Consider the following 24717-nt stretch of genomic DNA (forward strand, 5'->3'; position numbering starts at 1 on the left):
TCACCAAATTCGTGCGGGATGGGGCACTGGAAATCTGGCTCACCGCGCTACACGCGGGTGGTAGATGGTGGCCATCAAATGCCGGGCCGAAACAATCCTCGGGCTCACTTCATCATAATTTTTAATGAGCTGACGCGTTCGCTGGCGCTTTTCCCGGGGAAACGGTGGCACAACAACAAGCTTCTCGGTTGGCGTTAAATATTCCGCGGGATTAGTGTGAACCGGCGGCCAAACGACTGATTCAGGTGCCGCTTCCACTGCTGCCACTGGCCGCTACGACGATCTTGGCGCATCACGCATAAGGACGCATTGAAAGCTTGGGCTTGAGAAGCTCTCAGACGGCGATCATTGATCGATTGTAGGGCAAACAGCGCTGCCTTCGATTCGATTCGATTCGGTTCTAAATGGTAGAGAGTTGGCTGTGGGGTCTGCTGTAGAAGAACTCCATATTTTGGAAGGCCAGCGAACGTTCAGCATCAGCGACATTCTACTGATCAGTTGAAGAGTTTTTATCAGGCGAGCAGAGTCACAGTCCTGCCCTGAGAAATGCAACGGCCATCCAGTAATGTTGATGATGGTCGAATCCTTAATGAAGTCGACAGCCCCAAGCTAAACTATGGCCTAGACTTCGTCAACCGACTTTATTAGAAAGCGGTGAGAAAAATACCTTCCTCCATAGTGAGATGGTCGTTCTCATCTCACTCTCACAAGCGAACTGTTGACAGACGTTCGTTCGTTCGGTTCGCAGCGTCTTCCGCAGTGGCTACTTCGATTGAAGTTGTTATCCAAACTGGGTCCCGGCTTGTTTCAGCGTTTAAAAACAACCCTCCCGCCGCCACCATAATGGGCGCTCCTCGGGCTCCCATTCGGCAAACGGTCCGTGCACCCTTCACCCTTAGCCGTAAAACAATCAATGAACTGTCCGCTTCATTCATCTTCGCAGGAAGACCAACGCGCGGTTCTTGAGACGCATTTTCCCACGATCCGCGGACTCCTGGGGTCCGCGAGCTTTCCCGCTCTAAACGGCCACGGAGCCGGGAGCCGGAGTAGAACCTCTCCGGCAGCAAGCAAAACGTGAAAATACATATTTACATAGCAATTTGCACATGCTTAGGTATCATTATCACGCGCCCTTTTGCGCCCCTTGCGCGCATTTGCTCCGCGGGTCAATTGGTTCCGGATGTTGTTGTTGTTGGGCCTGGCGACGAGCTGACTCACCGCGTCCGCGCCCCGAAGGACCCCGGCCCGGTCCGTCCCGATGAGTCCCGCGCCCGTTGACAACCGACCCGCCGACAGGCCACGGTGACTTCCCGCTGACAGCAGCTCCGGTAGCTGGCCGCACGATGAATTAAAAGCGAAAAACGGCCACAGAAAAACGCACTCTCATCAACGTGCTCTCTTCCTCGTCGAGCGGAGCGTGGAGCTGCCCGCGCGCTCGTGACCCGCGCGCGTCATCTCAGCGTGTCCCAGAAAGCCCCGGCGGGGACCCGTTGCGAGTCTAGAGCGCGTCTAGAGCGCTTCTCTAAGCACTTGGCAGCGTCGTGAGGGCCTCCGCTCCGGTGCAGGGATGGGACGAGAAGGTGTAATGAGGATGATGGCTGCCCGGGCTGCTGATTGTGCAAGATTATCGCATTCTGATCGCAGCGAGCGAGCGAGGGCACGATCCTAGCGAGAAGGGCCCCACGGCAAAGTCCCCACAATTAATGCACCGAGACCCGAGCATCGGAGCCCCCCCTCTGGGGGGGTGGTGGCTGGCGTGACTTGCGCAAAACGTAAACTGTCGCGGAGGACTAAGCGTTCCTCCGTAAATCACCCGTTGCTTCACTCGGTCGCTTGTTCGGCGGTGGCGGCGGCGGTGGCGGCGATGACGCTTCTTCGACGGCCACGACGGTGGCTTCTTGCGAAACTGGTTTGAACGTGTGCCCTGATCCCGTCGCGCTCGCACTCGACACACAAACGACGGATCGGATCGCGACCGAGCGGCTTCGTAGATTATCGTTTTGAAATGATCCATTCGGTCCAGTCCCATTTGACGATCATCGTCGTCAGTGGCGCGAATTTGGCTTCCTTCCAATTTCATCCATTGAGCGAGCCTCCGGGGCAACGACGAACCCCTACGGCAATGGGGGGCCCGGGAGCGAGCCATTTGCCCCATTCGCAACAACCTGATTTTGTGGTGCCGGCCGTCGGTTGCGCGCGCCACCCAAATCGCTGCAATCCCACGCCGCCACGCACCAGAAACTGGTTTAGGAAAAGTGTGTCCGTGGTTTGCCGTGAGTCCTCGGCGTCCTTATCGCGATTGCGCCGTGCTCCTTAATGGCAATCAGCTTAGAGAACGAGAAATGAAACTTAACGGCCCGGGCCGGCCCGGCCCAATAATCGATCCGAGCCCGAGGCTGACGCTTTCGGGTTCCTAATGTGACAAATGTGTCCGTTTGATGCATCGGACCCCGCCCGGCCCGGTGCTAACGCCCCAACAAAGTGTGTCCCACGTTCCACGAACCCCGAGGCAGGCCGATCGCAGGCCGGCGATAAGCGCGCTGCGGAGCGAACGGAGTACCCGAAACGAAAATTGAATAATCAACCCAATAAAATGGGCGAACCTATGCCCGGGCGCGCGAGAGCGATCGTAAAACAGCCGGTTCGCCATCGTCGTAAAACGTATATCGCGGGGTCCAAATTGTTAGAAAATGACTGTTTTGGCCGCGTGAAAGTGGACGGCCGCGTGCAAAAACAAAAGAAGCGCGAAAGGAGTGCCCCAAACGCTACTGCAACTGCCCGGGGGGGATTCGTGTCTTCTGTCGAAGTCTTTCGTGGCGCAAATTGAAAGCGACAGTTCTGGCGCGTGCTGGCGCGAGGCGCGGCAATCGCACGGCACCGCAGAAGTAGATCATCACCAGATCGGATGGCACGGATGGCGCAACACGCGATAGAACCTCGCGCACCAATCGAGCGACAAAATCGAGCGCACATCACGAGCGCCCTGTCATTGGACAATTTATCGCCGGCTCCTGGCACCTGGCACCTGGCACCCTAGAGCCCTAGCGATCGTGATAAAGGTGATTTGCGTTACATCAGCAGCAGCACCCCTGGAGTAGGCCCCGATCGTCCCGCGTCAACCTCGTCCCGGTCACGATCGGGCGGACGCGCGTGTGAAACATTGAAATACAAAATTTTGCTGTGGCCCGCTCTCGAAAATGGAGCATCCCGGTCGGGGAGCATGATTGAATGTTGCCAATTATTTATTTCCCCCAGGAAAATAAGTTGGAGTTCGCTTGAAGCTCGGGCGGAACCGGGAATTAGTCAAGGATTTCCCGGCGCAGTGGTGCCCGCCCGACACGAAAAGTGGCCGTCTCATTTATCACCCAGACGCCCTTCCAAAATGTGGCCTCGAAAATGGCCAGCCCCGTTTGGCGGTAGTGCGCGCGAATTATTACTTTTCCCCGGGGTCCTTGGCCGGGACGGGAAGCGCCGAAATTGGACCATCAGGAATATAAATGGCTGTTGGCGCTTGGCTCACAATTCCAGCCAGCCGGTGGAAAGCTAATTTATTCCCTGCGCGGACACACTGGCTGACTGACGGCTCTGCTGGTGACAATTGATTGATGACAGTGCCCCGGGACCAGTGTGTCCAGTTGTTCCAGGGTTGCTTTAGAATAGAAACTGTGGGCCACATTAATTTGGAGTCCACCAGAGGCCGCTCGGTGATCGAACGCGTGTAACGCGGCCCCAACAACATTCCACGGGCCGGCCGGCTGGTGGGGCCGCGGTGTGCCGTAAAGGCCACCCAATCAATGACCTCTGCTACAACCGATTTTATGATTCCCCCGCAGAGATTCGGTGCGACCTAGCGAGAGCGGGTCCCAGCATCGATTAGAGTCGATGGCGAGCAATAAAACCGAAGCCGCGGATCGAGGAGCGGGTGCGCGCTGAAAAACTGGAATATTGTGTTAATTAAGTGATGTACCTCGCCGCGGGAGAGGGCGCAGGCCGCGTGCGAGATGCCGTGCGGCCTTTAATCATCTCACCTTTTAGAGAGAGAAAGAGTTCGGAGCCCGCGCGCGCACATGCATCTGAGTGGATTACATTTTATGCCGCCTTGCGGTGCCCGCTTCGATCACGACGCAGCCCCGGCAACACGCTAGCAATTTTCTTGCGCCGCCTTTTACGTCCGGCCGTCCGTAAGGAATGGAATGGTGCAGCAAAAACGCACCCCGAGAACGCATCTAGCGCATCCAAATGCGTGCGCCAACACTAGACCAGTCCTCTCTACGAGCGAGTCGACGCATTCCGCATTCCTTTCGGGCGCGCAGCGGCACTCCACGGCCTCCGGAGACTCCGGCGGCCAATATTTTGCATGATGCGACGCTGTCAACATCAATGTCGATCGCTCGCGCGCGCGTGCACCGTAATTAGTGGACTTAAAGGGGGCCGATCGGATTAGAATGTAGTCGCGGGTTGCGAAATCGAACGCTATGCTACATGTTAATTCAATGTTGCCGTGCGCTTCTTGGCCACGAAGCAAGCTCGACATTCTTCGAACGTTTTTGGCTGAACAAGAACGGCCAAGATTGAGACAAACGCAGCAGACTTACTCTCCGCCCGGATTTTATGAACGTGAATGGTAGTTTAACGACACCGATTTACTTGATGGCTCCTGCTGTTAATTACGTTGCGATAATCAGTAAAAGATTAACATTACGAGATAACATTACTTTCATCGATAATTAACGAACGCATGCCCCAATGTCATCAAATCTTCAACAGCGAGAGATGAGATAACATGAGATGAACAGATGAGCTCAAGCTCATTTTCAAATGACAGGTGATCTCAGTAAGAGAGCTGATACGCTCCAAGTGAGAAAGCCCGCCTCGAAGAAACGCGTGTTAAATTTTGCCAAAAATCTGGTTTTGCAGCTATTAAAAGGCTACAAAGGACACTGCACCAAACAGATACGTTACCCAACGCCCAACTGATATCAATCACGCGCGCATAAAACCAACGGCGAGATCGAGAGGGCAGATACATAATTTTCGTCTTCATTTAACGATTGCGGCGCGGCCACACAACCGGATCCGCGTATGCCGATTGCAGCGATGCGCCAAAAAGCTGCAGGTGGCCCCCGGCGAACCGGAAAGCGAGTGGCAGAAAACAACGACCGCGACCCATATGCGCTACTGTCGCCGGGATCGGGCGTGATCAGCAGCCGTGCGGGAATCGATGGTGATAATTAAAATTCTCATTTTTAATTGAAAATTCGGTAGCACTCATTTGTGCGCGCGCCCTCGCAGGGCACCATTCGCTCCCAAGTTCCACGAATCCCAATCCCGCATCCGATCGAATGGCCCCCAATCGGCATTCCAACGTGGCAATACTGGGCGATGGTAATCAATAAGATTCTCGGGTGTCACCGACAGGGTTCGTTGTTTTGCAGGAACCGTATCTCCATCAGCGAGCAGCATCGGCAGCCATTGCTCAAAAAGAGCCGTGATAAGCGAGCGGTGCCGGGAAACGATCGGTGAAGGTCGCGTTACTGTGTGCAACGCTTTCACGATTCGCGAATTGTTTTTCACCGTTAATTAAAATTAATTATTTCGCAAGTGCTGCGCGACATACCGAACCAACCCGACCGACCGGCGATGAAATCAAGCGTTTGCGATCTTCAAACGCACCACGCAAACGGGCCCCCCACCACCACCGGACCGGACCGCGGACCACAAATCGTTGATTGCATTTTATTTTCGGCCCCCAGCACGCGTTAATGGGGTCCGGGGCCGAAAAAAACGAGGGCCCCCAAAATGTATTTCGTAATTAAAAATGTATCAGGTTTCAGTGCGCGTCGCGTCGTTTCGCGATGCGACTTTTCGGTGCGCCGCGAGGACAGAGCGGTATTAATCAAAATAATCAGGCAATATGTCAAAAAGGCTCTCCTGCAGACGGACGCTGCCTGCATGCGCAAGGTGCATGCACCCGGGGCGGCCGGAAAGAAAGCAGCGGCCGCTCCCGGGGCCCCCGGAAACCCCTGGCGAAAACGATAGAAATAAATCTCCGTGGGTAAATGATTTTCGGTGCTGATAATTCAATTAAAGCCGGGGCCCCTTTGCCGGGACGTGAAACTCAAGACGTCGTGCACCGGCGGCCAGTGCTGAGGTTTTAAATGGACGTTAGGAGATGTCACTTCCTTTGCCGGGCCGCTACATTTAATTGACGCGGCACGGCCTTCTTTAACCCGCTCTATCGTTTATGACGCTACTTTGTTGCACCCCACGCCGTCGCGTCAACTACGGTGCAGCAATTCATTTGGGATTTGCGTTAAATCAGTCCAATTAAATCATGCCGCAGGACTTCCGTTCCCAGTGTGTGTCCGCTTCGAAATAATAATAACGAGCCTCGCGGGCAACGCGCCGCGGGTGCGCAACGCCGCCGCCGGCTGAAGGTGGCATCGGAACACAGCGGGAGTCGCGAATTCACCTGCTGTGGCCGCCACCGCCACCGGAACCCACGCGCGCACACACACCCCGGCCCGGGAAGGAACGGCCAAAAAGGAACCCGGTTGCGAACGCACGCAAATGGTGCGGCCCGGCGATTGCATTCGGCCCAGCAGCCCAACAGAAACTAAATCATTCGGCGGCGGCGGCCATGGCAGTCGTCGTGGGTCTCTTGGGGCCACCGACCAACAAAAAAAAAAGCAAGCGGCCGAGAACGCGGAAGGGACCCCCGATACTTATTAAAACAAATGGTTATGACTACTCGGTGGCGGCCGCGGCGACGGCGACTGAGTGGTAGCAGCTACCTGGTGCGGCCACTTCTTTTTTTCCCCAACGAATGTTAATTAAATGGACTTTTAAAGTGCATCTGAATTATGCTGCCGTCGTCCTCGTCGTCGGCTGGCCGGCCGGCCGGGGCCGAGGCTTTCGCTGCTGCAGAAGAGCGATTGCATTGATTTACGCCGCCACGGCCACTGATGATGCAACGACGCGAACACAGAAGTTCGTTCTTGGCAGCCGCGGCAGATATGGGTCAGATAAGTGGGGACCGCCACCGCCGCTGCTCGGGCTCGGGCCGGGGTGAAATATGAGTTATTATTTTAATCTTCAGTGGGGCCATTTTCGTGGGCCCCGGCGCGAGATGAAACCAATTATGCATAAATGCATCTCAACAACCCCGGCCCCGGGTGGGGTTCCCGGCCATCGCCGCGGACCGCGGTCGGTTGCTGTGGTCGAATTATCACCTGACCGACCGGGCCGAGCCGTGCGATCCTTCTCGCTCGCTCTCCACGAAATATTATGGCCATTATTTTCGAATTTATACCGACTTTTTGCGCTCAAGCGAGGGCGCCAGTGGTTCTGTGTGTGTGTGCGTTCGGCTTAAACCGTGGCAATAATCGTTAACCGGAAAGTGCGGTTGCGATCATAATATTGATTTTTTCCGTTTTACCGATCCCGAAGACGCGCTGTCCTCGCACTATCTGCGATAAAGGCCGTCCAACAAACCAATAATTTACGATCATTTAGCGAGCGACCGCGGGGACGATCGGACGGATTTTATCGGTTTCGGGGAACACTTTTTCGGGCTCCACCAGCTAATGCACTTCGCTCGGCCACGGCCACCACACACGGCCCAGAACACGGCTGCGGCTGCTCGTCGAACATCAAAATTCGATATTCATAAAATAGCCCCCAGCGGCAGGGGGGTCACCACACGCCGCCATCAATCAGTCCTTCTGCGTGTGTGTGTGTTTTGCTGGGGTCTCGCGAACCACTAAGTAGCAAATCGGTGATGAAATCCTTCCGAAAGAGCTTCGCTCCCTTAATGGTGGCTTTCGGGTTCGGGTCGGGTGGTGGCACCGAGCATAATAACATCGACGGCAGGGCTCGCGGCGCCCTCGGCTCGGCTAGTCCTGCCCGCCACCGATCGCCGCGGCCGATTAGATGCCGAGTGCGAGTGTCTATTTTGCCTATGAAATATTGCCTTCAGATTACGGGCCATAAATAAGCCGCACGCAGCCACCGTCGGCGCACTCGACGGCGCTGATATCGCCCCGAGCCCGAGCCGCGCGTTGGTCCTGCGGCCTCGATGCAATTCGCGCATTTTGCAGACCCCGTGACTCCTACGACGGAGCCGCGTGTGCGTGTGTGTGTGTAATTACTATAAGTTAACATGTTCATTTGCATTTGAAGTGTATTGTGTGTACGCTCCGGGTTCCCGGTGGCCAATGATTAATTGGACAACCTGTCACCGAAACCTCTGGCGTGAGTCCCGCGCACGCGCAACACACTTTTTCGGGTCCGGCGCGGCGGCCCGTTGTTGGCGGGTTGCTTTCACACGATTTAAAAGCAATCACCACCACCACACCTCACCACGCACAGCGAACAGCGCGGACAACAATAACGAATGCACCCCGATGCACCCCGATGCCCTGGCCAGGACAGAAGGAGCCCCCGGGGGCACCCTGTAAGTTATTCGCTGTTCAAATAAACATCGGAAATAAATAAGAGCTTCGGAGCTTCAGGCTACGTGCATTCTCGCATCGTCCTTCCTTTCCGTCCGCTCCCTCCCCGGCGGCCCCCGACACTGCCGCGGCCGCCGACACAGGGAACGAACGACGTCGGCCCGAAAATGATATATCGTTATGTCGCCCAAAAACATGCATATTCTTTTGGGCGTCCTGTTTGGGGTTGCCTTCCGGACTCGGAGCGTGCGCACGCCTCTGCTCTGTTTACTTTGTGGTGGCGCGGTTCCGCGCCTGGCGTGGTCGTGGCATTCTGGGCGTGATAAATGTGTGAACGTGCGTGGCTTTGACATTATTTGCCGACTGGCTGAGATGCATCTCAATTCGGTGGCCGCTGGTTTTGCGTCAAATTATTGACATTATTTATAAATCAAAATATCTTTATTTATTCTTAAAAATCTATGTCATTACCTTTGAAATAATGCCTACTCTATGCAATTTACTGGCTCGTTCAATAAGTTTTACGGTTCAATAGCAGAGGGCGCTGCTACTAGCCTAATTGTTGATTTTTTATTCATGGAAGGTTTAAAAGCAAAGGAAATTTATGAACGAATATGGAAAGTATAGAACGACGTTTCGCCTTCAATTAGTAAGGTAGAAAGATGGGTTGCTAAAGTTACACGAAGGCTTGTACCTTGAAGACGATCCAAGGCCCGGACGTCCAAAAACGGCAACAACACCTGAGAGTTGGGTCATTAACCATGATCCTGAGTCAAAACAAATGGCTACAGAGTGGTGTGAGCCTAGTTCTTCGGCTCCCAAAATGAATTCGTGTCCAGAAATCGGTCAAGAAAGTGTTAGCATCAGTTTAATCGGCTGCGAAAAGAAATTGGTTTGTGGATTTCTTGCAAACACAATAAATAACAAATACAATGGTATCACAATAAATTCTGAATATTATTTCAAGACCCGGTGTGCAGAAGAAAAGAATCCTTCTTTCATCAGGGCAATGCACCGTGTTTTTGCATTTTGGGAAGCATTTTGAAAATGGCAAAAATCCATGAATTAAAGTTCGAATTGTTGGAGCATTCACCGTATTCAGCGCCTTTTGAGTTTAGCCGATAGCCAGAAGTCACATGACGCCAACGGTCAGACGAATACGGTGGGTGGGAGTTTAGGGCTCGAAGTGATCCCGAAATGGTCACGAAAATATGATACAAACACATCACGAGGAAGTTGAACCTAGAATTGTCCACTCCAAAAATCTGGTCTTTTTTGACGCCCAAATGTTATTCTTTCGCACACAACCACGACAATCGAGGGAGAACACTGTCTCCCGTTTGTTTTTGGTTACAGTGGTACTTTGAGCAAACTTCAAACGCTTTAGGCTTTTGCACCCCGCAGCAGATGATCGATCGTGCTCGAGTCTTCCCGGAAAGACACTGGGGCCATTTTGAAGCTCGCGCCGTATCCCGGCCGGATGATCGATGCTGCCGAAACGGGAAGCCTCACGCCGGGAAGTCCGTTGCTGAAACGTAAAAACAGGCGCACGTCAGGCGAACGATCGCAACAGGATGATACACGCCAGCATCCCGTCAGAAGCCATCTCATTAGGCCGATCGGCGGCGGCAGCGGCCGATACTATCTCCGAGGCTGTGTCGTCCCCTTATCTCTCCGCTGTCTCATTAGGCCGGGAAAAATGGAAGCGTGGGAACCGGGACCGGGAATCGCCAAAGGGCAGCCTCGTACATCTTCGATAAAATTAGCAAAAAGGCAAGGCTTGCCGCGATACATTTCGGCTTCGGATTGACACACTTTTGACAGCGCGTTCAGCAAGGCCCAGTCAGCCTGGCTCATTAGCTCGCGGGCCGGTTAATCGATGCGCGTTGTGCCTCGGTGCCTACTCGATCTCGACTTAATCGCAGCCATCGGGCCGTGCCATTTTTATGCTTCGCGCCAAATTCCATCACCGCGGACCTGTCGGCCGCGTGACGAGCGCGTCAAGGGGCCGGCTGGCCACCATTCACGGCGTCAAGTGTCGCGCCCGACGGTGGGGTGATCCTAATCCGGGTCAACATGTTTTCATTCAACGTTTCCCACTCTCGCGCGACGACCACAACAAAAGCCGCGTCCTCGATGGTCTGTCGCACGGCGAGACGGTAGCATATGGAAATGAAATGTAAATATAATCGGATGGGACCGTCGGCGGCTCGCGAGGCTGCCGTTGTCCGGCGCCGAACGAGACTCCGAAATTCACACCGAATAAAATCAACATTAATTTTAATCGACCACCACTACGAGCTACTAATTTGCGTCGTCGTCGTCGCGGGGATCGGATTCCGGGCCTTTCGATTCGATGAATGAAATCGCGATCGACTCGACATCGATCGGCGGGCGCGCGCGAGTGGGTGTTGATTCCAATTATGTCAAACAGTCATGCTTCATTAGGGCCCCGGCATCTAATTGTTTGGCAGTTTACGGCGAACAAGACACGTTTGACAGTGCGCATGGCGCAGGCGACCATGATACCACCACCGACGAGGATCGAGGAGGAGGCAGCTGACATGTTACCCGAAGGCAGGCGAACCCGAACCGGCCGGCGATCGGGGACTAGCAATTTGCGTTGCGCGGTGTGCCATGCTCAACTCGCCAAAAACATTAGTTATGATTCATTATTAATTAACTTCTACCATGGGTCCCCCCCGCTGGGAGCCTAACCTTCAACCGACCGGTTCGCCGGGGTGGTCCAACGGGCGGATTCAATCTCGGATTGGATCTCGGGCTGGGCGATCGTGCCCACCGCGATGAATACGTAATCGCGGTACGTGGTTTGGGTGCGGCCGCAAGCCTCAATTGCAGACCCTGCGGACTCCGGCGCTACTGGAGGACTACTCTCGACCCCTGACAGGATCATTTACTGCGGCCACGCCTCGACCGAAGGTGACTCATTGCCCGGCCACACACGGCCAGCTGACAGGCCGGGGTCACAGACAGCGACGCGACTGCCTTTCGGTTCGGTTCCCACAGGCTACGCTCCGCACGCACTAATCGTGTGCGTGCATCTTTATGACCTTGGGCCTCACGTGCCCCCGGACGGGTGCTCTAATTGGGGCTCACTCTTAGCGACCCTCTCGGAAGTCACTGCCGGGCACTTGCCTCATTATTTATGACGCGCCAGAGGCCACGTGGTCGTGATCGCCGCGCACTGGAACTGAGACCGGCCAGCCGGCCGGCTTATGACATCGCGCGCGCGCGCGCCGATCCTTAGACAGGAGAGGAGTTCCCATCCCATTGAAAGGCCCATCGTGTTGTGGGCTTGGGTTTCGTCAATCAAATTACACCCTCACGTTCGAAATTCTACACCCGGAATTACACAACTCCGGGGACCGTTCGTTGTTCGGCTCGCCGTCCGCCGTCGCGGGTCACATCATCTTTCATCAGGGCAATGCACCGTGTTTTTGCATTTTGGGAAGCATTTTGAAAATGGCAAAAATCCATGAATTAAAGTTCGAATTGTTGGAGCATTCACCGTATTCAGCGCCTTTTGAGTTTAGCCGATAGCCAGAAGTCACATGACGCCAACGGTCAGACGAATACGGTGGGTGGGAGTTTAGGGCTCGAAGTGATCCCGAAATGGTCACGAAAATATGATACAAACACATCACGAGGAAGTTGAACCTAGAATTGTCCACTCCAAAAATCTGGTCTTTTTTGACGCCCAAATGTTATTCTTTCGCACACAACCACGACAATCGAGGGAGAACACTGTCTCCCGTTTGTTTTTGGTTACAGTGGTACTTTGAGCAAACTTCAAACGCTTTAGGCTTTTGCACCCCGCAGCAGATGATCGATCGTGCTCGAGTCTTCCCGGAAAGACACTGGGGCCATTTTGAAGCTCGCGCCGTATCCCGGCCGGATGATCGATGCTGCCGAAACGGGAAGCCTCACGCCGGGAAGTCCGTTGCTGAAACGTAAAAACAGGCGCACGTCAGGCGAACGATCGCAACAGGATGATACACGCCAGCATCCCGTCAGAAGCCATCTCATTAGGCCGATCGGCGGCGGCAGCGGCCGATACTATCTCCGAGGCTGTGTCGTCCCCTTATCTCTCCGCTGTCTCATTAGGCCGGGAAAAATGGAAGCGTGGGAACCGGGACCGGGAATCGCCAAAGGGCAGCCTCGTACATCTTCGATAAAATTAGCAAAAAGGCAAGGCTTGCCGCGATACATTTCGGCTTCGGATTGACACACTTTTGACAGCGCGTTCAGCAAGGCCCAGTCAGCCTGGCTCATTAGCTCGCGGGCCGGTTAATCGATGCGCGTTGTGCCTCGGTGCCTACTCGATCTCGACTTAATCGCAGCCATCGGGCCGTGCCATTTTTATGCTTCGCGCCAAATTCCATCACCGCGGACCTGTCGGCCGCGTGACGAGCGCGTCAAGGGACCATTCACGGCGTCAAGTGTCGCGCCGGACGGTGGGGGAATCCTAATCCGGGTCAACATGTTTTCATTCAACGTTTCCCACTCTCGCGACGACGACCACAACAAAAGCCGCGTCCTCGATGGTCTGTCGCACGACGAGACGGTAGCATATGGAAATGAAATGTAAATATAATCGGATGGGACCGTCGGCGGCTCGCGAGGCTGCCGTTGTCCGGCGCCGAACGAGACTCCGAAATTCACACCGAATAAAATCAACATTAATTTTAATCGACCACCACTACGAGCTACTAATTTGCGTCGTCGTCGTCGCGGGGATCGGATTCCGGGCCTTTCAATTCGATGAATGAAATCGCGATCGACTCGACATCGATCGGCGGGCGCGCGCGAGTGGGTGTTGATTCCAATTATGTCAAACAGTCATGCTTCATTAGGGCCCCGGCATCTAATTGTTTGGCAGTTTACGGCGAACAAGACACGTTTGACAGTGCGCATGGCGCAGGCGACCATGATACCACCACCGACGAGGATCGAGGAGGAGGCAGCTGACATGTTACCCGAAGGCAGGCGAACCCGAACCGGCCGGCGATCGGGGACTAGCAATTTGCGTTGCGCGGTGTGCCATGCTCAACTCGCCAAAAACATTAGTTATGATTCATTATTAATTAACTTCTACCATGGGTCCCCCCCCGCTGGGAGCCTAACCTTCAACCGACCGGTTCGCCGGGGTGGTCCAGCGGGCGGATTCAATCTCGGATTGGATCTCGGGCTGGGCGATCGTGCCCACCGCGATGAATACGTAATCGCGGTACGTGGTTCGGGTGTGGCCGCAAGCCTCAACTGCAGACTCTGCGGACTCCGGCGCTACTGGAGGACTACTCTCGACCCCTGACAGGATCATTTACTGCGGCCACGCCTCGACCGAAGGTGACTCATTGCCCGGCCACACACGGCCAGCTGACAGGCCGGGGTCACAGACAGCGACGCGACTGCCTTTCGGTTCGGTTCCCACAGGCTACGCTCCGCACGCACTAATCGTGTGCGTGCATCTTTATGACCTTGGGCCTCACGTGCCCCCGGACGGGTGCTCTAATTGGGGCTCACTCTTAGCGACCCTCTCGGAAGTCACTGCCGGGCACTTGCCTCATTATTTATGACGCGCCAGAGGCCACGTGGTCGTGATCGCCGCGCACTGGAACTGAGACCGGCCAGCCGGCCGGCTTATGACATCGCGCGCGCGCGCGCCGATCCTTAGACAGGAGAGGAGTTCCCATCCCATTGAAAGGCCCATCGTGTTGTGGGCTTGGGTTTCGTCAATCAAATTACACCCTCACGTTCGAAATTCTACACCCGGAATTACACAACTCCGGGGACCGTTCGTTGTTCGGCTCGCCGTCCGCCGTCGCGGGTCACATCCTGCGAGAGCGTGACAGTGATCGTGGCCAGCGGGTTCTGTGACTTTACATCTCGACACATGTGTAACCCACCACCGTGGTAGAACTGTGGTCCGCGAGATCGTGATGTTGGTTTTATTTATGGCGCTCGACACTTATTAGTCCAATGGGTAATGATACCTGGCCCGCCGCCGCCACCAGCGATGAAGATGGCCCTGCCGATTGGGTGGCGGAGTTCGCGTGATTTACGTAACACCGGGCCAGGCTCTCGGGGGGGCTCCTAGCGTGACACAACCGACCCGATAGCCTAGACAAGCGCAGGCGCAGCGCAGAAACACGACACATGTACACCGACCCCGACGTGTCGAAAATGGCGCCCCCTTTTCGAGTCGGACGCCGGGAGGAGGTCCAGTTCCAACCCGGGACACCCGCTGGATGTCCGGATTCGGGCGGGCGACTGAATAATTCATCGGGTTCGGTCCGCAGTGGCGGACCGGTCGGCGCATGGCGCTAGCCGGCCGACCAGCCGATGATCCGCGTGATACGCGTCACCATATTTCACCGCGCTCGCTTCCGTGCTTCGGCTGACGCCGGCCCTCGGAGCGGACTGGTTCCCAGCCGAGTGAGCCAGCCACACGATAAAGAAATTGTAAACACAGTGAAAATGCTCATAATTAATTGGTCCCCGTCAAAATGGTCGCCTACCGGGTAGCAGCCTCCGCGGGTCCCGGACGTGCGACCCGACAACAAATCGTGCCTCGGCTGTCACACTTTTCGAAAGCACCTCCTCGGCCCACGGCGCCCTCGAAGGAGCGATCGGGCGCCCTCAACAACGGGCGGCGGCGGCGACGGTGACGGGAGAAATGAATCGTTTCATTTAATGTTCGCCCCGGCTCCCGGCAGACTTCCCGCGGTGTTGGCGTTGGGACCGAAATTGGAATTACCCGACCCGGTCCCGTGTCGCTCCGGTTTCTCACCCGTTTATCGGTGGATTTTATGGTCCAAGGGAGCGCCGTTGGCCCCGTCCAGATTCGTTGGCTGCCAAGCGAAAAGTGTCAGAAGCGATCGAATGGGGTTCGATTTACATAAAGTAGTGTCGGGCTCGGCTGATAATGGTGATGCCTCCCGTTTCCGGACGAAATATCAAACTAAACCTCGGCTCGGTGGGATAAAATGTGGTGCGATCGGATGCGTTCGTATACTGTTCCGGCTGCATTATTTACATTTTGACATTTTTAAACTCACCCTGACGTTCGGTTTCGTGATCATAACACAAATAAGTACCAAATTCGACAGAAAGGATTCGGTTCCGAAAAAGTGGTCGCGATCGTGGCCGCTATAGTAGGCGCCTATTATGCACACCTGGGAGATCTACATGCTGCTTGGCTAGGCTTTTATCGAGTTATCGAGGCCCTTGCTCTTTGCAAAGTGCGTACGATCCATGAGCCTAGGTTCATATTCACAATACACTAGATTTTAAAAGGCAGAACATGAAACAATAACAGGGATAGAGCGAGGAAAATGGTCAGCGAAGCAGAACTTTCATGTTGTATTTCTTTGTTTTAATAAATAGATAACCGCAATTCCGATTCAAATCGAAAGCAGCCCTGACGCCAAATCATAGAAACGCTTTCAATAAAATCATCGAAATGAGTGCCCTCAGTGCTTGTCAAACTACCCAATTGTCAAACTACCCACTCTCAGGAGCGCCGTTGTTTACGATCTTTCGACGTCCAGAAGCTGTCAGAAATCGAGATTATCAAGAGACAAAAACCCAAGCATTCTTTGTTCAATAACCACGTGCAAAAAGAACGATTTTACAAAATCACCTTAATAAACGATTGCAGTTAAAATGGAGGCTTCGGCATGATTAAGAAAGAGGATGGTGTTGAGTAAGTTCGTGTTCAATAAGGATTAAAGGTATGATAGCAATTTTTTTCCAGAAGCGCAAAAGTATGTATGGTGTTTGTCGAACGATGATGCTTTGGAGGCTCTAGCGAACGACGAATCCGGACAATATTACAAAAGCGATGCACCGGTGCTCAGGTAGTGCATTGTTGAAACAGACATTCACCCTGTTCCACAAGAAAACTGGTCTATGAGACTCTTATTTTTACAGATTGAATCTTCTACTGGAGTTCCATCGTATTTGTGCACGATGTGCGAAGCGCGTTTGAAAAAGATGAATCTGCTTCGCTGGCGATGCAATGAAAACAATGATTTGGTCGATAGATGTATCGAACAGCAGAACACAGTGAAGAATGAATCACAAATCACTCTAGAAGATCCCGACCACTCTGCCGAACACGCGGTTGGCACAAAACTGTCGATTAAAACTGAAGTTACCGCACCGGATACAGCGAAGGATTTGCACAAGAAGTGTTATACTGTTCATCAAGCGAACATGACATATGAATGTTGCGGCGAAATACCGGATGATTTATTCGAGGCAGAAGAAAACCCAATTGCAATCAAATCAGAGTACGAAGAGGTCGATGAGCAGCATCAGCTGCAAACAACGAATGATGTTCTGGGTCATGAGCAGGATACACAAAAACCAAATCCTTTGGAATCGATCTGTCAGGATCAGAAAGATCATCCTGTGGCCGTGGCAGACAATACGTGTGATGATGATTCTGCAGCAGAATCAATTCAAAACGTCTTGAGCCCCGAAACTCGGAACGCCCATAGTAAAAGTCATTCCAAAAACCACAAGCACCACTGCCCTCATTGTACCGCAACATATCCAGTTTTAAGCAAGTTAACGAATCACATACGCACTCACACTGGCGAAAGGCCATACCAGTGTAAAGTCTGTGACAAAGCGTTCACCCAATCGTGCAGTCTAATACGTCACTCCAAAACTCACAATAAGGACCAACAGCATCAGTGTCCGCATTGTTCGTCAAAGTTCGCACAGTTATCTAGCCTAAAGATTCACATCCGCACTCACACCGGCGAAAAGCCATACCAATGTAAAATCTGTGACAAAGCGTTCAGGTCACCAAGCAATCTGGCAGGCCATTCGAAAATTCACAATAAGGAACAACAGCATCAGTGTACTTATTGTTCATCAAAGTTCGCACAATCATCTCATCTAAAGGTTCATATCCGCACTCACACTGGCGAAAGGCCATACCAGTGTAAAGTATGTGACAAGGCCTTTTACTCATCAAGTAGTCTGACACTTCATTCGAAAATTCACAATAAGGAACAACAGCATCAGTGTACTTATTGTTCATCAATGTTCGCGCAGTTTTCCCAATTGGAAATACACATCCGCACTCATACCGGCGAAAAGCCATACCAGTGTAAAGTCTGTGACAAAGCGTTCAGGAAATCAAGCAATCTGGCATACCATTCGAAAATTCACAATAAGGACCTACAGCATCAGTGTCCTCATTGTTCATCAACGTTCGTGCAGTCATCTAACCTAAAGATTCATATCCGCACTCACACCGGCGAAAAGCCATACCAGTGCAAAGTCTGTGACAAAGCGTTCAACCAATCAGGCAATCTGGCACTTCATTCGAAAATTCACAATAAGGACCTACAGCATCAGTGTCCACATTGTTCGTCAAAGTTCGCGCAGTCATCTAAGCTAAAGAGACATATCCGCACTCACACTGGCGAAAGGCCATACAAGTGTAAAGTCTGTGACAAAGCGTACAGATCACCAAATGGTCTAGCATATCACTCCAAAATTCACAAGAAGAATGAAACCCAATAATTATTTCGTTGTTCATTCAAGTTTGGGTTAACAAAAGTTTGAACTTTGTATCTTTATCATACTAAAATGTATGAATTCGGCGATAGCAGTTACAAAAAGTTCACAATCTGCAACGATCAGCCCAATAAAATTAATTTTCCTTACAAACTTGGTTTTGAATAAAATAAAAGATGGCGGGCGAATGGAAAAGAAGTCTCGGCGTGCTGCTTAATCTTCTGCCGTTCTCATGACATGACCAGCCCCTCGCAGCATGGTGAGCCGTATACGTCGCTACACTAGAGTAAGATCGTCGTGCAGTGCATACCATTCGCTGTTGTAGCGGCTTCCCGATTGTCCCACCACCCGGCTTTCGCCTCGTTTTCTGCTTCACCTCCAGTTCGCGGATCCTCCCAGATTGATCATGTCATAATCTGGCTCTCGTATCACCGATCGTAATCGGACTAAGCAGAGGCTAAGCGATTGAGATTGCACGCCAAACCCATGTGCGGTTGCCGTTCCCTCCGCACCAAGCAGTACATCCGGGAAGACACTTCTTCGGGGCAGCGTACCAATCAGGTGCCATTAAATCATGCTTTCTTGATACGGAAAGAGAGAGAGAGAGTGGCGTAGTGGGATCGACCGCCGACATCGCCGCGAAACTGATAAGATTTATTTTCGATAATTGCGCCGCAAACACACGCGCGTGGTGAACGTGCATTGATGATTAGCAGTTAAATTAGGCGCAGGGATCCTCTCGCGCGCTGCTGGAGTGATTTTATGTTTGTCGCAAGCTGCAGCAAAATGTGTCCATAATTTATGCGAACAGACTCTCCAGGATGATGATCGCCTTTCTGTGTGTGTGTGTGTGTGTGTGTGTGTGTGTGTGTGTGCTTGATGTGCTGCGGCATCGCCATCTGCGCGTGAAGTAGCACATTTCTCCCGACCTCCCGGCGAGGCGACGGGCCACTTCCCCACCCAGGGAAAGCACGTGATGTGCGAAGTCATATTTTGACATTAATACACGGCCATAAATTAGAGAACGCCCGGCGATGCCGTTCAGCGCTCGAAAAGTTCATCTTTCGCTGGGAGCGATAGATAACAAACTAAACACCGGGAAGCCCCTAACGAAGATAACGACCGACAACCGACGGCCGAAGCCGGTGTCCCGGCCACCGGGAGGCTCTTTGATGAGTAGGATCAGCCCTCGTTTGCGGCTGCTGCTGCCGTTGGTGGCTGGGTTGGTAGGGCCACAGCTTAGGACCCCCGTCGCCGTATTATCTACCGGCCGAAGCACAAACTTAAGCGAAACTAAACAAGTGCAAGTGCAACAAAGTTTCATCAGGGGCTCGGTTTTGCGTGAGATAAAATGTGTTGCGCTCCGTTACGCTCGTGAGGCGCAAGAAGGGCGCCCGTTTTTTCTGTTGCGCCGGCACCGACGCTGTCCGCTGGCTGGGCAATGAAAAAACGGAGGATGGAAAACGTGACAAATGTAGGTCGGTAGATCGGTGCAGTTTGATCAACTGCTCACATTCGACACTTTTAATTTGAGCTTCGAGAACGTTCTCTAACGGGCGAGCGGGTAGCGTATGAAAGAAACGCGCTTTCGAGAGCATTAATCGTGAAATGGGAAACAAGTTTATTTTATACTTTATTTCAATCTACAACATTTACTAGGACCCGACCTGAAAGTGCTACAGTTTCAATTTTAGAGTTTGAGAACGTTGTAATTTTTGGCTCATTGCAATCTCAAATCAATTCGAAACAATGTTCGGTCGGTCGCCTTTGGCACGACCGGTGTTACCGTTCTTATTACATTGAGTTAGATAAATAAACTTTTGCGCTTAAAAGCTAACACAATGACGATCAGTTCGATTCAGCTGCTACGTCGACCAATCGATAGATCGCTATTGGTTACCGGATCTAATCTACCGCCCCAGATCCGCGACGATCCGCTGTTATGATCCTCGGCACAAGCCCCAAAGTGCTCGCGCCCCGAACGCGAAAGCTCCCCACTACTTCGAAGCTGAAACAGTCCCGTGTAACGTGTTGCTCCGGCTCGGGTCGCTCGGCTGAAAACAAAGGCGACACCTTCCAGGATGACAGTGAATTTCGCCCGCGGCATCGGAACAGGACGGGAACACGGAAAAGTGGGCCTGCAAAGGCCGTTCCATCTCATTACGTGCGCCCAGAGATCAACTAGCGCTGCCCGCTGGCCCCGTGACGTTGAAGGGGTCGGTCGCCTTTGGCAGGAGACCACCACCACTCCACTCCAGCGACGGCACGGTACGTGGCGTGGCGGCTGCGATGACGAACCCGGACTGCGAGACGTGTCTCGACGACGAAACCGATCGCGTTCGGTTCGGTGCACAAAATGAGAGCACTCACACCTTCCGGGCATCACGGTCCGGGCCAGGCGGTGCCGGGTCCGTTTCTAGATCACGACGTGCGCCGCGCCGCGCGGCGGCCAAAGGTTGCCGGTTCGTCGACGTCGACGCCCTTAACGAGCGCGCCAGCGACTCATAAGCACCAAAGCACGCGCTCGCGCGTTGTAAAATTATCATAGCCATTACCATTTCGTACTTTGCGCGCCCTGCGCGCAGTCTGTTGATTTTATTAATACACTTTCCTCCCGCTTTGTGGGAGGCCCCCGGGCGAGGTGAGGTTATGTGCGCCCCAGCGTCCCTACCGGGCGGCCAGGAGCCGGGGCAAATTGGGGACGGGCACATGTTCTCATTTTAGGCTTTCGCTTTTTTCTACGCCCGATGTGCGAGCGCGTGCGTGCTCAAGGGGCGCACTGGGGACGCCTGTTCCGAGCGCTTTGTCTAATCCTTAGCACGAGAGCATAAGTTGTTCATCGCGAGATTCCCCGAAAGGAAAATCGTTCCATATTGCGAACGTGCTTCATTAACCGTCGCCGGCCAGTTTAAATTTAAATTGCGCCCCCGGGACCAGCATCGGTGCCGAAAACGAATTTGTTTTAACTTCAAACTAATCAAATTAAATTTAAATCGAATTGCCCTTTTGCAATCGCGTTGGTGCGGCGTTTGGTGTCGTGTGGTATGCAGAATTGTCGTCTTCGAATGTCAACCGAATTGGGCTCGGGTTGCACAACGCAACGCGGGCAGGCTGATTATCGGCACGGCGCGCGATCGACGCCAATCACGAGCCATTGGGCAACGCTGCCCGAAACGATCTTCGCTGGGGCTACGATATGCGATTTGGTTCTGTACCCAATCATAGCCAGCTTGGATGGAGGCTGGAGACTCAGAAGCGATTGAACCGATCCAACCGATTGAACCGATTGAACCGATTAAGTTTGAACATTCGACGGATTGCTGCTCAACGGACAGAGGACGACACAACGGCGACCAATATAGGGCAACAAATTAAATATGAACGCCACCATTGGCAATGTCGTCGCTTTGCACCGTGAGATGGAAATGAGATGATATTTCATCGCACGATTTTACATGAAAATTTGAGAATATTTGAGAGGCTTATTTATAGTATCAACTTCAACAAGTTTACAATCCAGCAATCCACTTGAGAAATCCGCCTCTTCGTCGGGTGCTGACGCGGCTTCGAAAGCGCGAAAGGTGTAAGCAAATTAGATGACCCTAAAAACGATCGATGAACCGTTTAACTACCGAATGATTCGCCCCCAACGGAGCTGCCCGCGCCGCGATGGATCGTGGATCGTGGAGAAAGAAATTAATCTTTCCGCTGCTAATGGCCGGCAAGAAGCGGCCCGAAGGGACCACCTGCCGCCCACACGCGATGCCGGTGGATTGTCTCCACCGAAAAATTGATCATCACGTCCAACGCCGGCCCGTCCGTCGCGGGAGATCAATCCGAATCGCCATCGCCATTATTGATCCGCGCGATGTCTACGATTTATGTTCCGTTCCTCACCGGCACCGGTCTGAGAATCCTGATACGCCGCTACGGGAACCGATGGGGGCCGGAGCGAAGATGAAAAATTATTAATTGAAAACTGATTTCTCGGAACACTCGCGGCGCGATATGTTGCTGGCTGGTTGGCTGACGGGCCGGTGGTGTGGAAAATCGGAAACATTATTAAAACCCGCACCATGATTGATCGAAGAAAGTGTACCCGCGTCTCCCGCCGGTGCCCCCCCTGATGATGGATGTTCACTACCCAGGCCGGAGCTGCGGCGGGTTTGCCGTTATGGTTTTTTTGCGATAATTTGCCATGACTATTGACCGGCCCGAGATGCGAAGGAGTAGGCAGAACAAAACCCTTCGCGCGCGCGCGAGTGGGTGGCTGGATCGTGGCACGAGAAACCCTTCGCGAGGCCTGGCCACCTGAGAGGCAGAGGCAGAAGAAATCCATTAACCTTTTGCGTGTGCTCGCGCACTGTCTTATCAAAGCTGCCCATCATAACTCACCGTGCGGCCCCCACCGCCCACCGGAGAGACCCTCCGCGACTCCGTGCGACCTCTGCGTGTCGCGGCGAAAGCGCTTTTCGCGAACTGCTGCCGAAAGTTAGATCCGAGTCCGAAACTGGAGCAACACCGGACAGACCGGAGCTAACGCGCGCGCGGACCCTACTTTGTGGTGCCTGCGTGCCCAAAGATGACGACGCGGACGGGTGCGCGGGGCCAGGTCAAGGCTAATTTGGTCGCCCGAACTAGGTTAAGCTGGGACGGCGATGGAATTTCTGGCCGCCCGTCCGGACCATGACAATAAAAAATGGACCCGCGAGTGGGCCGCGACGCCAAATCCATCGCCCCGGGCCACAAATCCCCCCCCTAGGGGGGCGCTCGGGGGGCCGGACAAGAGTTCCGTGTAATTAATCATAATTTTTGATGAATCTAATTTCACCGACCGACCGACCCGAGCCCGGTCGTCCGTCATTTTTCGGCCACAAAGTCTCGGGTCTCGGTCCAATGGGGGACATGAGGGTCCCGTGTGCGTGTGTGTGTGTGTGTGCACCGGGAACGGGTTCCCGGGTGTACGTGCGTAATTATCAATTTTTGTTCCCAGATTGATGCCCTGACTTGTTGACGGTTTGGGGCTCCCAGGAACGAGCCAGGACGCGCCGAGCCGAGGGCCTCAATTTCCGCGCGTGGCGGACCGTGACCGTGTTTTTGCATACTTTCTTTCGTCCGGGTTGCACGCTTTTCAAACACCGATTTCTAGTGCCCGTACGCGGGACTCGTACGGGGCACGACGCACGCATCCAAAAACGCGCCATGCAGGCCACGCCACGGATGAAAAATGGTCAACGTGCCGCGGTCGACCGCCTTTTGTGCGCCCGATGCCCACCGCTCGATGAAATGATTGATTATGGGCCGTGGTCGGGCGACAACTGCGACGACGAGCCATTGTCCGGACGCACCGGACGCCAGATTAGGAGGCTTTCTAATGGGTGACCGAACCGGAGCGGGTTCCTGCCGGGTCCTTAAACAGCGCTCCGTCGCTCAGCTCGCTAATTTACCTATCCGCTCCGGTTTGGCCAGTTGCCAGCTCCGGCTCCATTGTTATTAAATATCAATTTCGGGTTGTGTTTTTTTCCCTACTAAAACTAATGCTTAATAATACGAACGAAAGACTTTGACGACGGCCAGAGCAACGACGAACCCGACAACGGCCGCCAGCGACCAGCACTTTCGGTAGTCGCATTGTTATTTTAATGAATTACATCCAATCGCGCTCGGGCCACGGGCCAGTGGCCCCGCGGAGTGAGTCCATCATTCCCGGGGAGGAGCGAGAAAATGACATCCGACTGCGAGATGTCCCGCTGCGGGGCCGGCACGTGATTGCGGTGGACCATTAGTTAATTTGTGAATTAGTCCTCCGCCGGCCGGGCCAGGTCACAGGTGCTGCCGCAGATGGTGGTGGTGGTGGCATCCCAAAATTAGTCCTCTCGCCAGCGATGGAATCGAATGCTGCTGGTGTCCCGTTTCTCTGAACGCAGCGGGAAGCAAAGTGTCAATCCGGCCAGGGGGTGGGCCCGCTGCGGTGTGGGAACACACCGATTGGGGTCAATTGTGGGTCACCGGCAGGAACACTTACACTGAACGCAGCGGACAGAAAATGAATGCAGAAAAACCGTGGCGTGGCGTGGAGGGCACTTTCCTATCGTTTGAATTCGGAAAATTTAAATTTGAACAGCGAACTGACAGAGAGAGAGAGAGATAGAGACAGGCACCGAGGTGGAACAGAAAACGCAAGCTCGATTCAAGGCGACGACGGGGGCAATGGAAGAATTATCATAATGCGATGCGATGCGATGTCGTTGGAGGTTGGAAATTATGCATTTGGCGTTTGTTTCCTTCCCCGGGAACGGCCACGGAACACGACGTGCCAAGTGCCAACCGCGCCTCGACAAGTGGCACTGCGGCGCACTGGCAGCAGAAGTGCATCAGCGACGACCCCGCAGGCCCCAGGCTGCTGCTGCTGCTGCTTTGCATGCAATATTTTATCCTCCCAAAGGGGCGCTCCCAGCACACGGAACACGGACGGTGGCGGAGCGGGGTCATGCTTATGAAGGCAGGCACGACTTCCTTCTGCGCAGTTCGACGCTTTTGTTTTCATTTGTTCTCGATTTGTTTGCTACTCCCACCGGCGGGCCGAGTGTGTGTGCATCGAGAGACATTGTCGCGGTGCACCGAAGATGGGCGCATTGCAGTTCTACGAATCGTTTTGTCTCTCGGCCCAGCAGGGGTTAAGGTTTGCTTACGGGTGCGGAGTGTA

General features: G+C 53.6%; 1 protein-coding gene across 1 annotated transcript in view; it reads left to right on the forward strand.

Moving 5' to 3' along the window:
- Positions 1 to 24717, forward strand: part of LOC128274741 (zinc finger protein 239-like) — a 46126-nt gene that overhangs the window by 18877 nt on the left and 2532 nt on the right. Inside the window, exons 2-3 of the mRNA XM_053013040.1 lie at positions 17367 to 17447; positions 17712 to 17869. Of these exons, the coding sequence (XP_052869000.1) occupies positions 17367 to 17447; positions 17712 to 17869 (239 nt within the window). The remainder of the gene's footprint in view (positions 1 to 17366; positions 17448 to 17711; positions 17870 to 24717) is intronic.

Source organism: Anopheles cruzii, chromosome 3 (genome assembly GCF_943734635.1).
Source record: "Anopheles cruzii chromosome 3, idAnoCruzAS_RS32_06, whole genome shotgun sequence".
Lineage (NCBI taxonomy): Eukaryota > Metazoa > Arthropoda > Insecta > Diptera > Culicidae > Anopheles > Anopheles cruzii.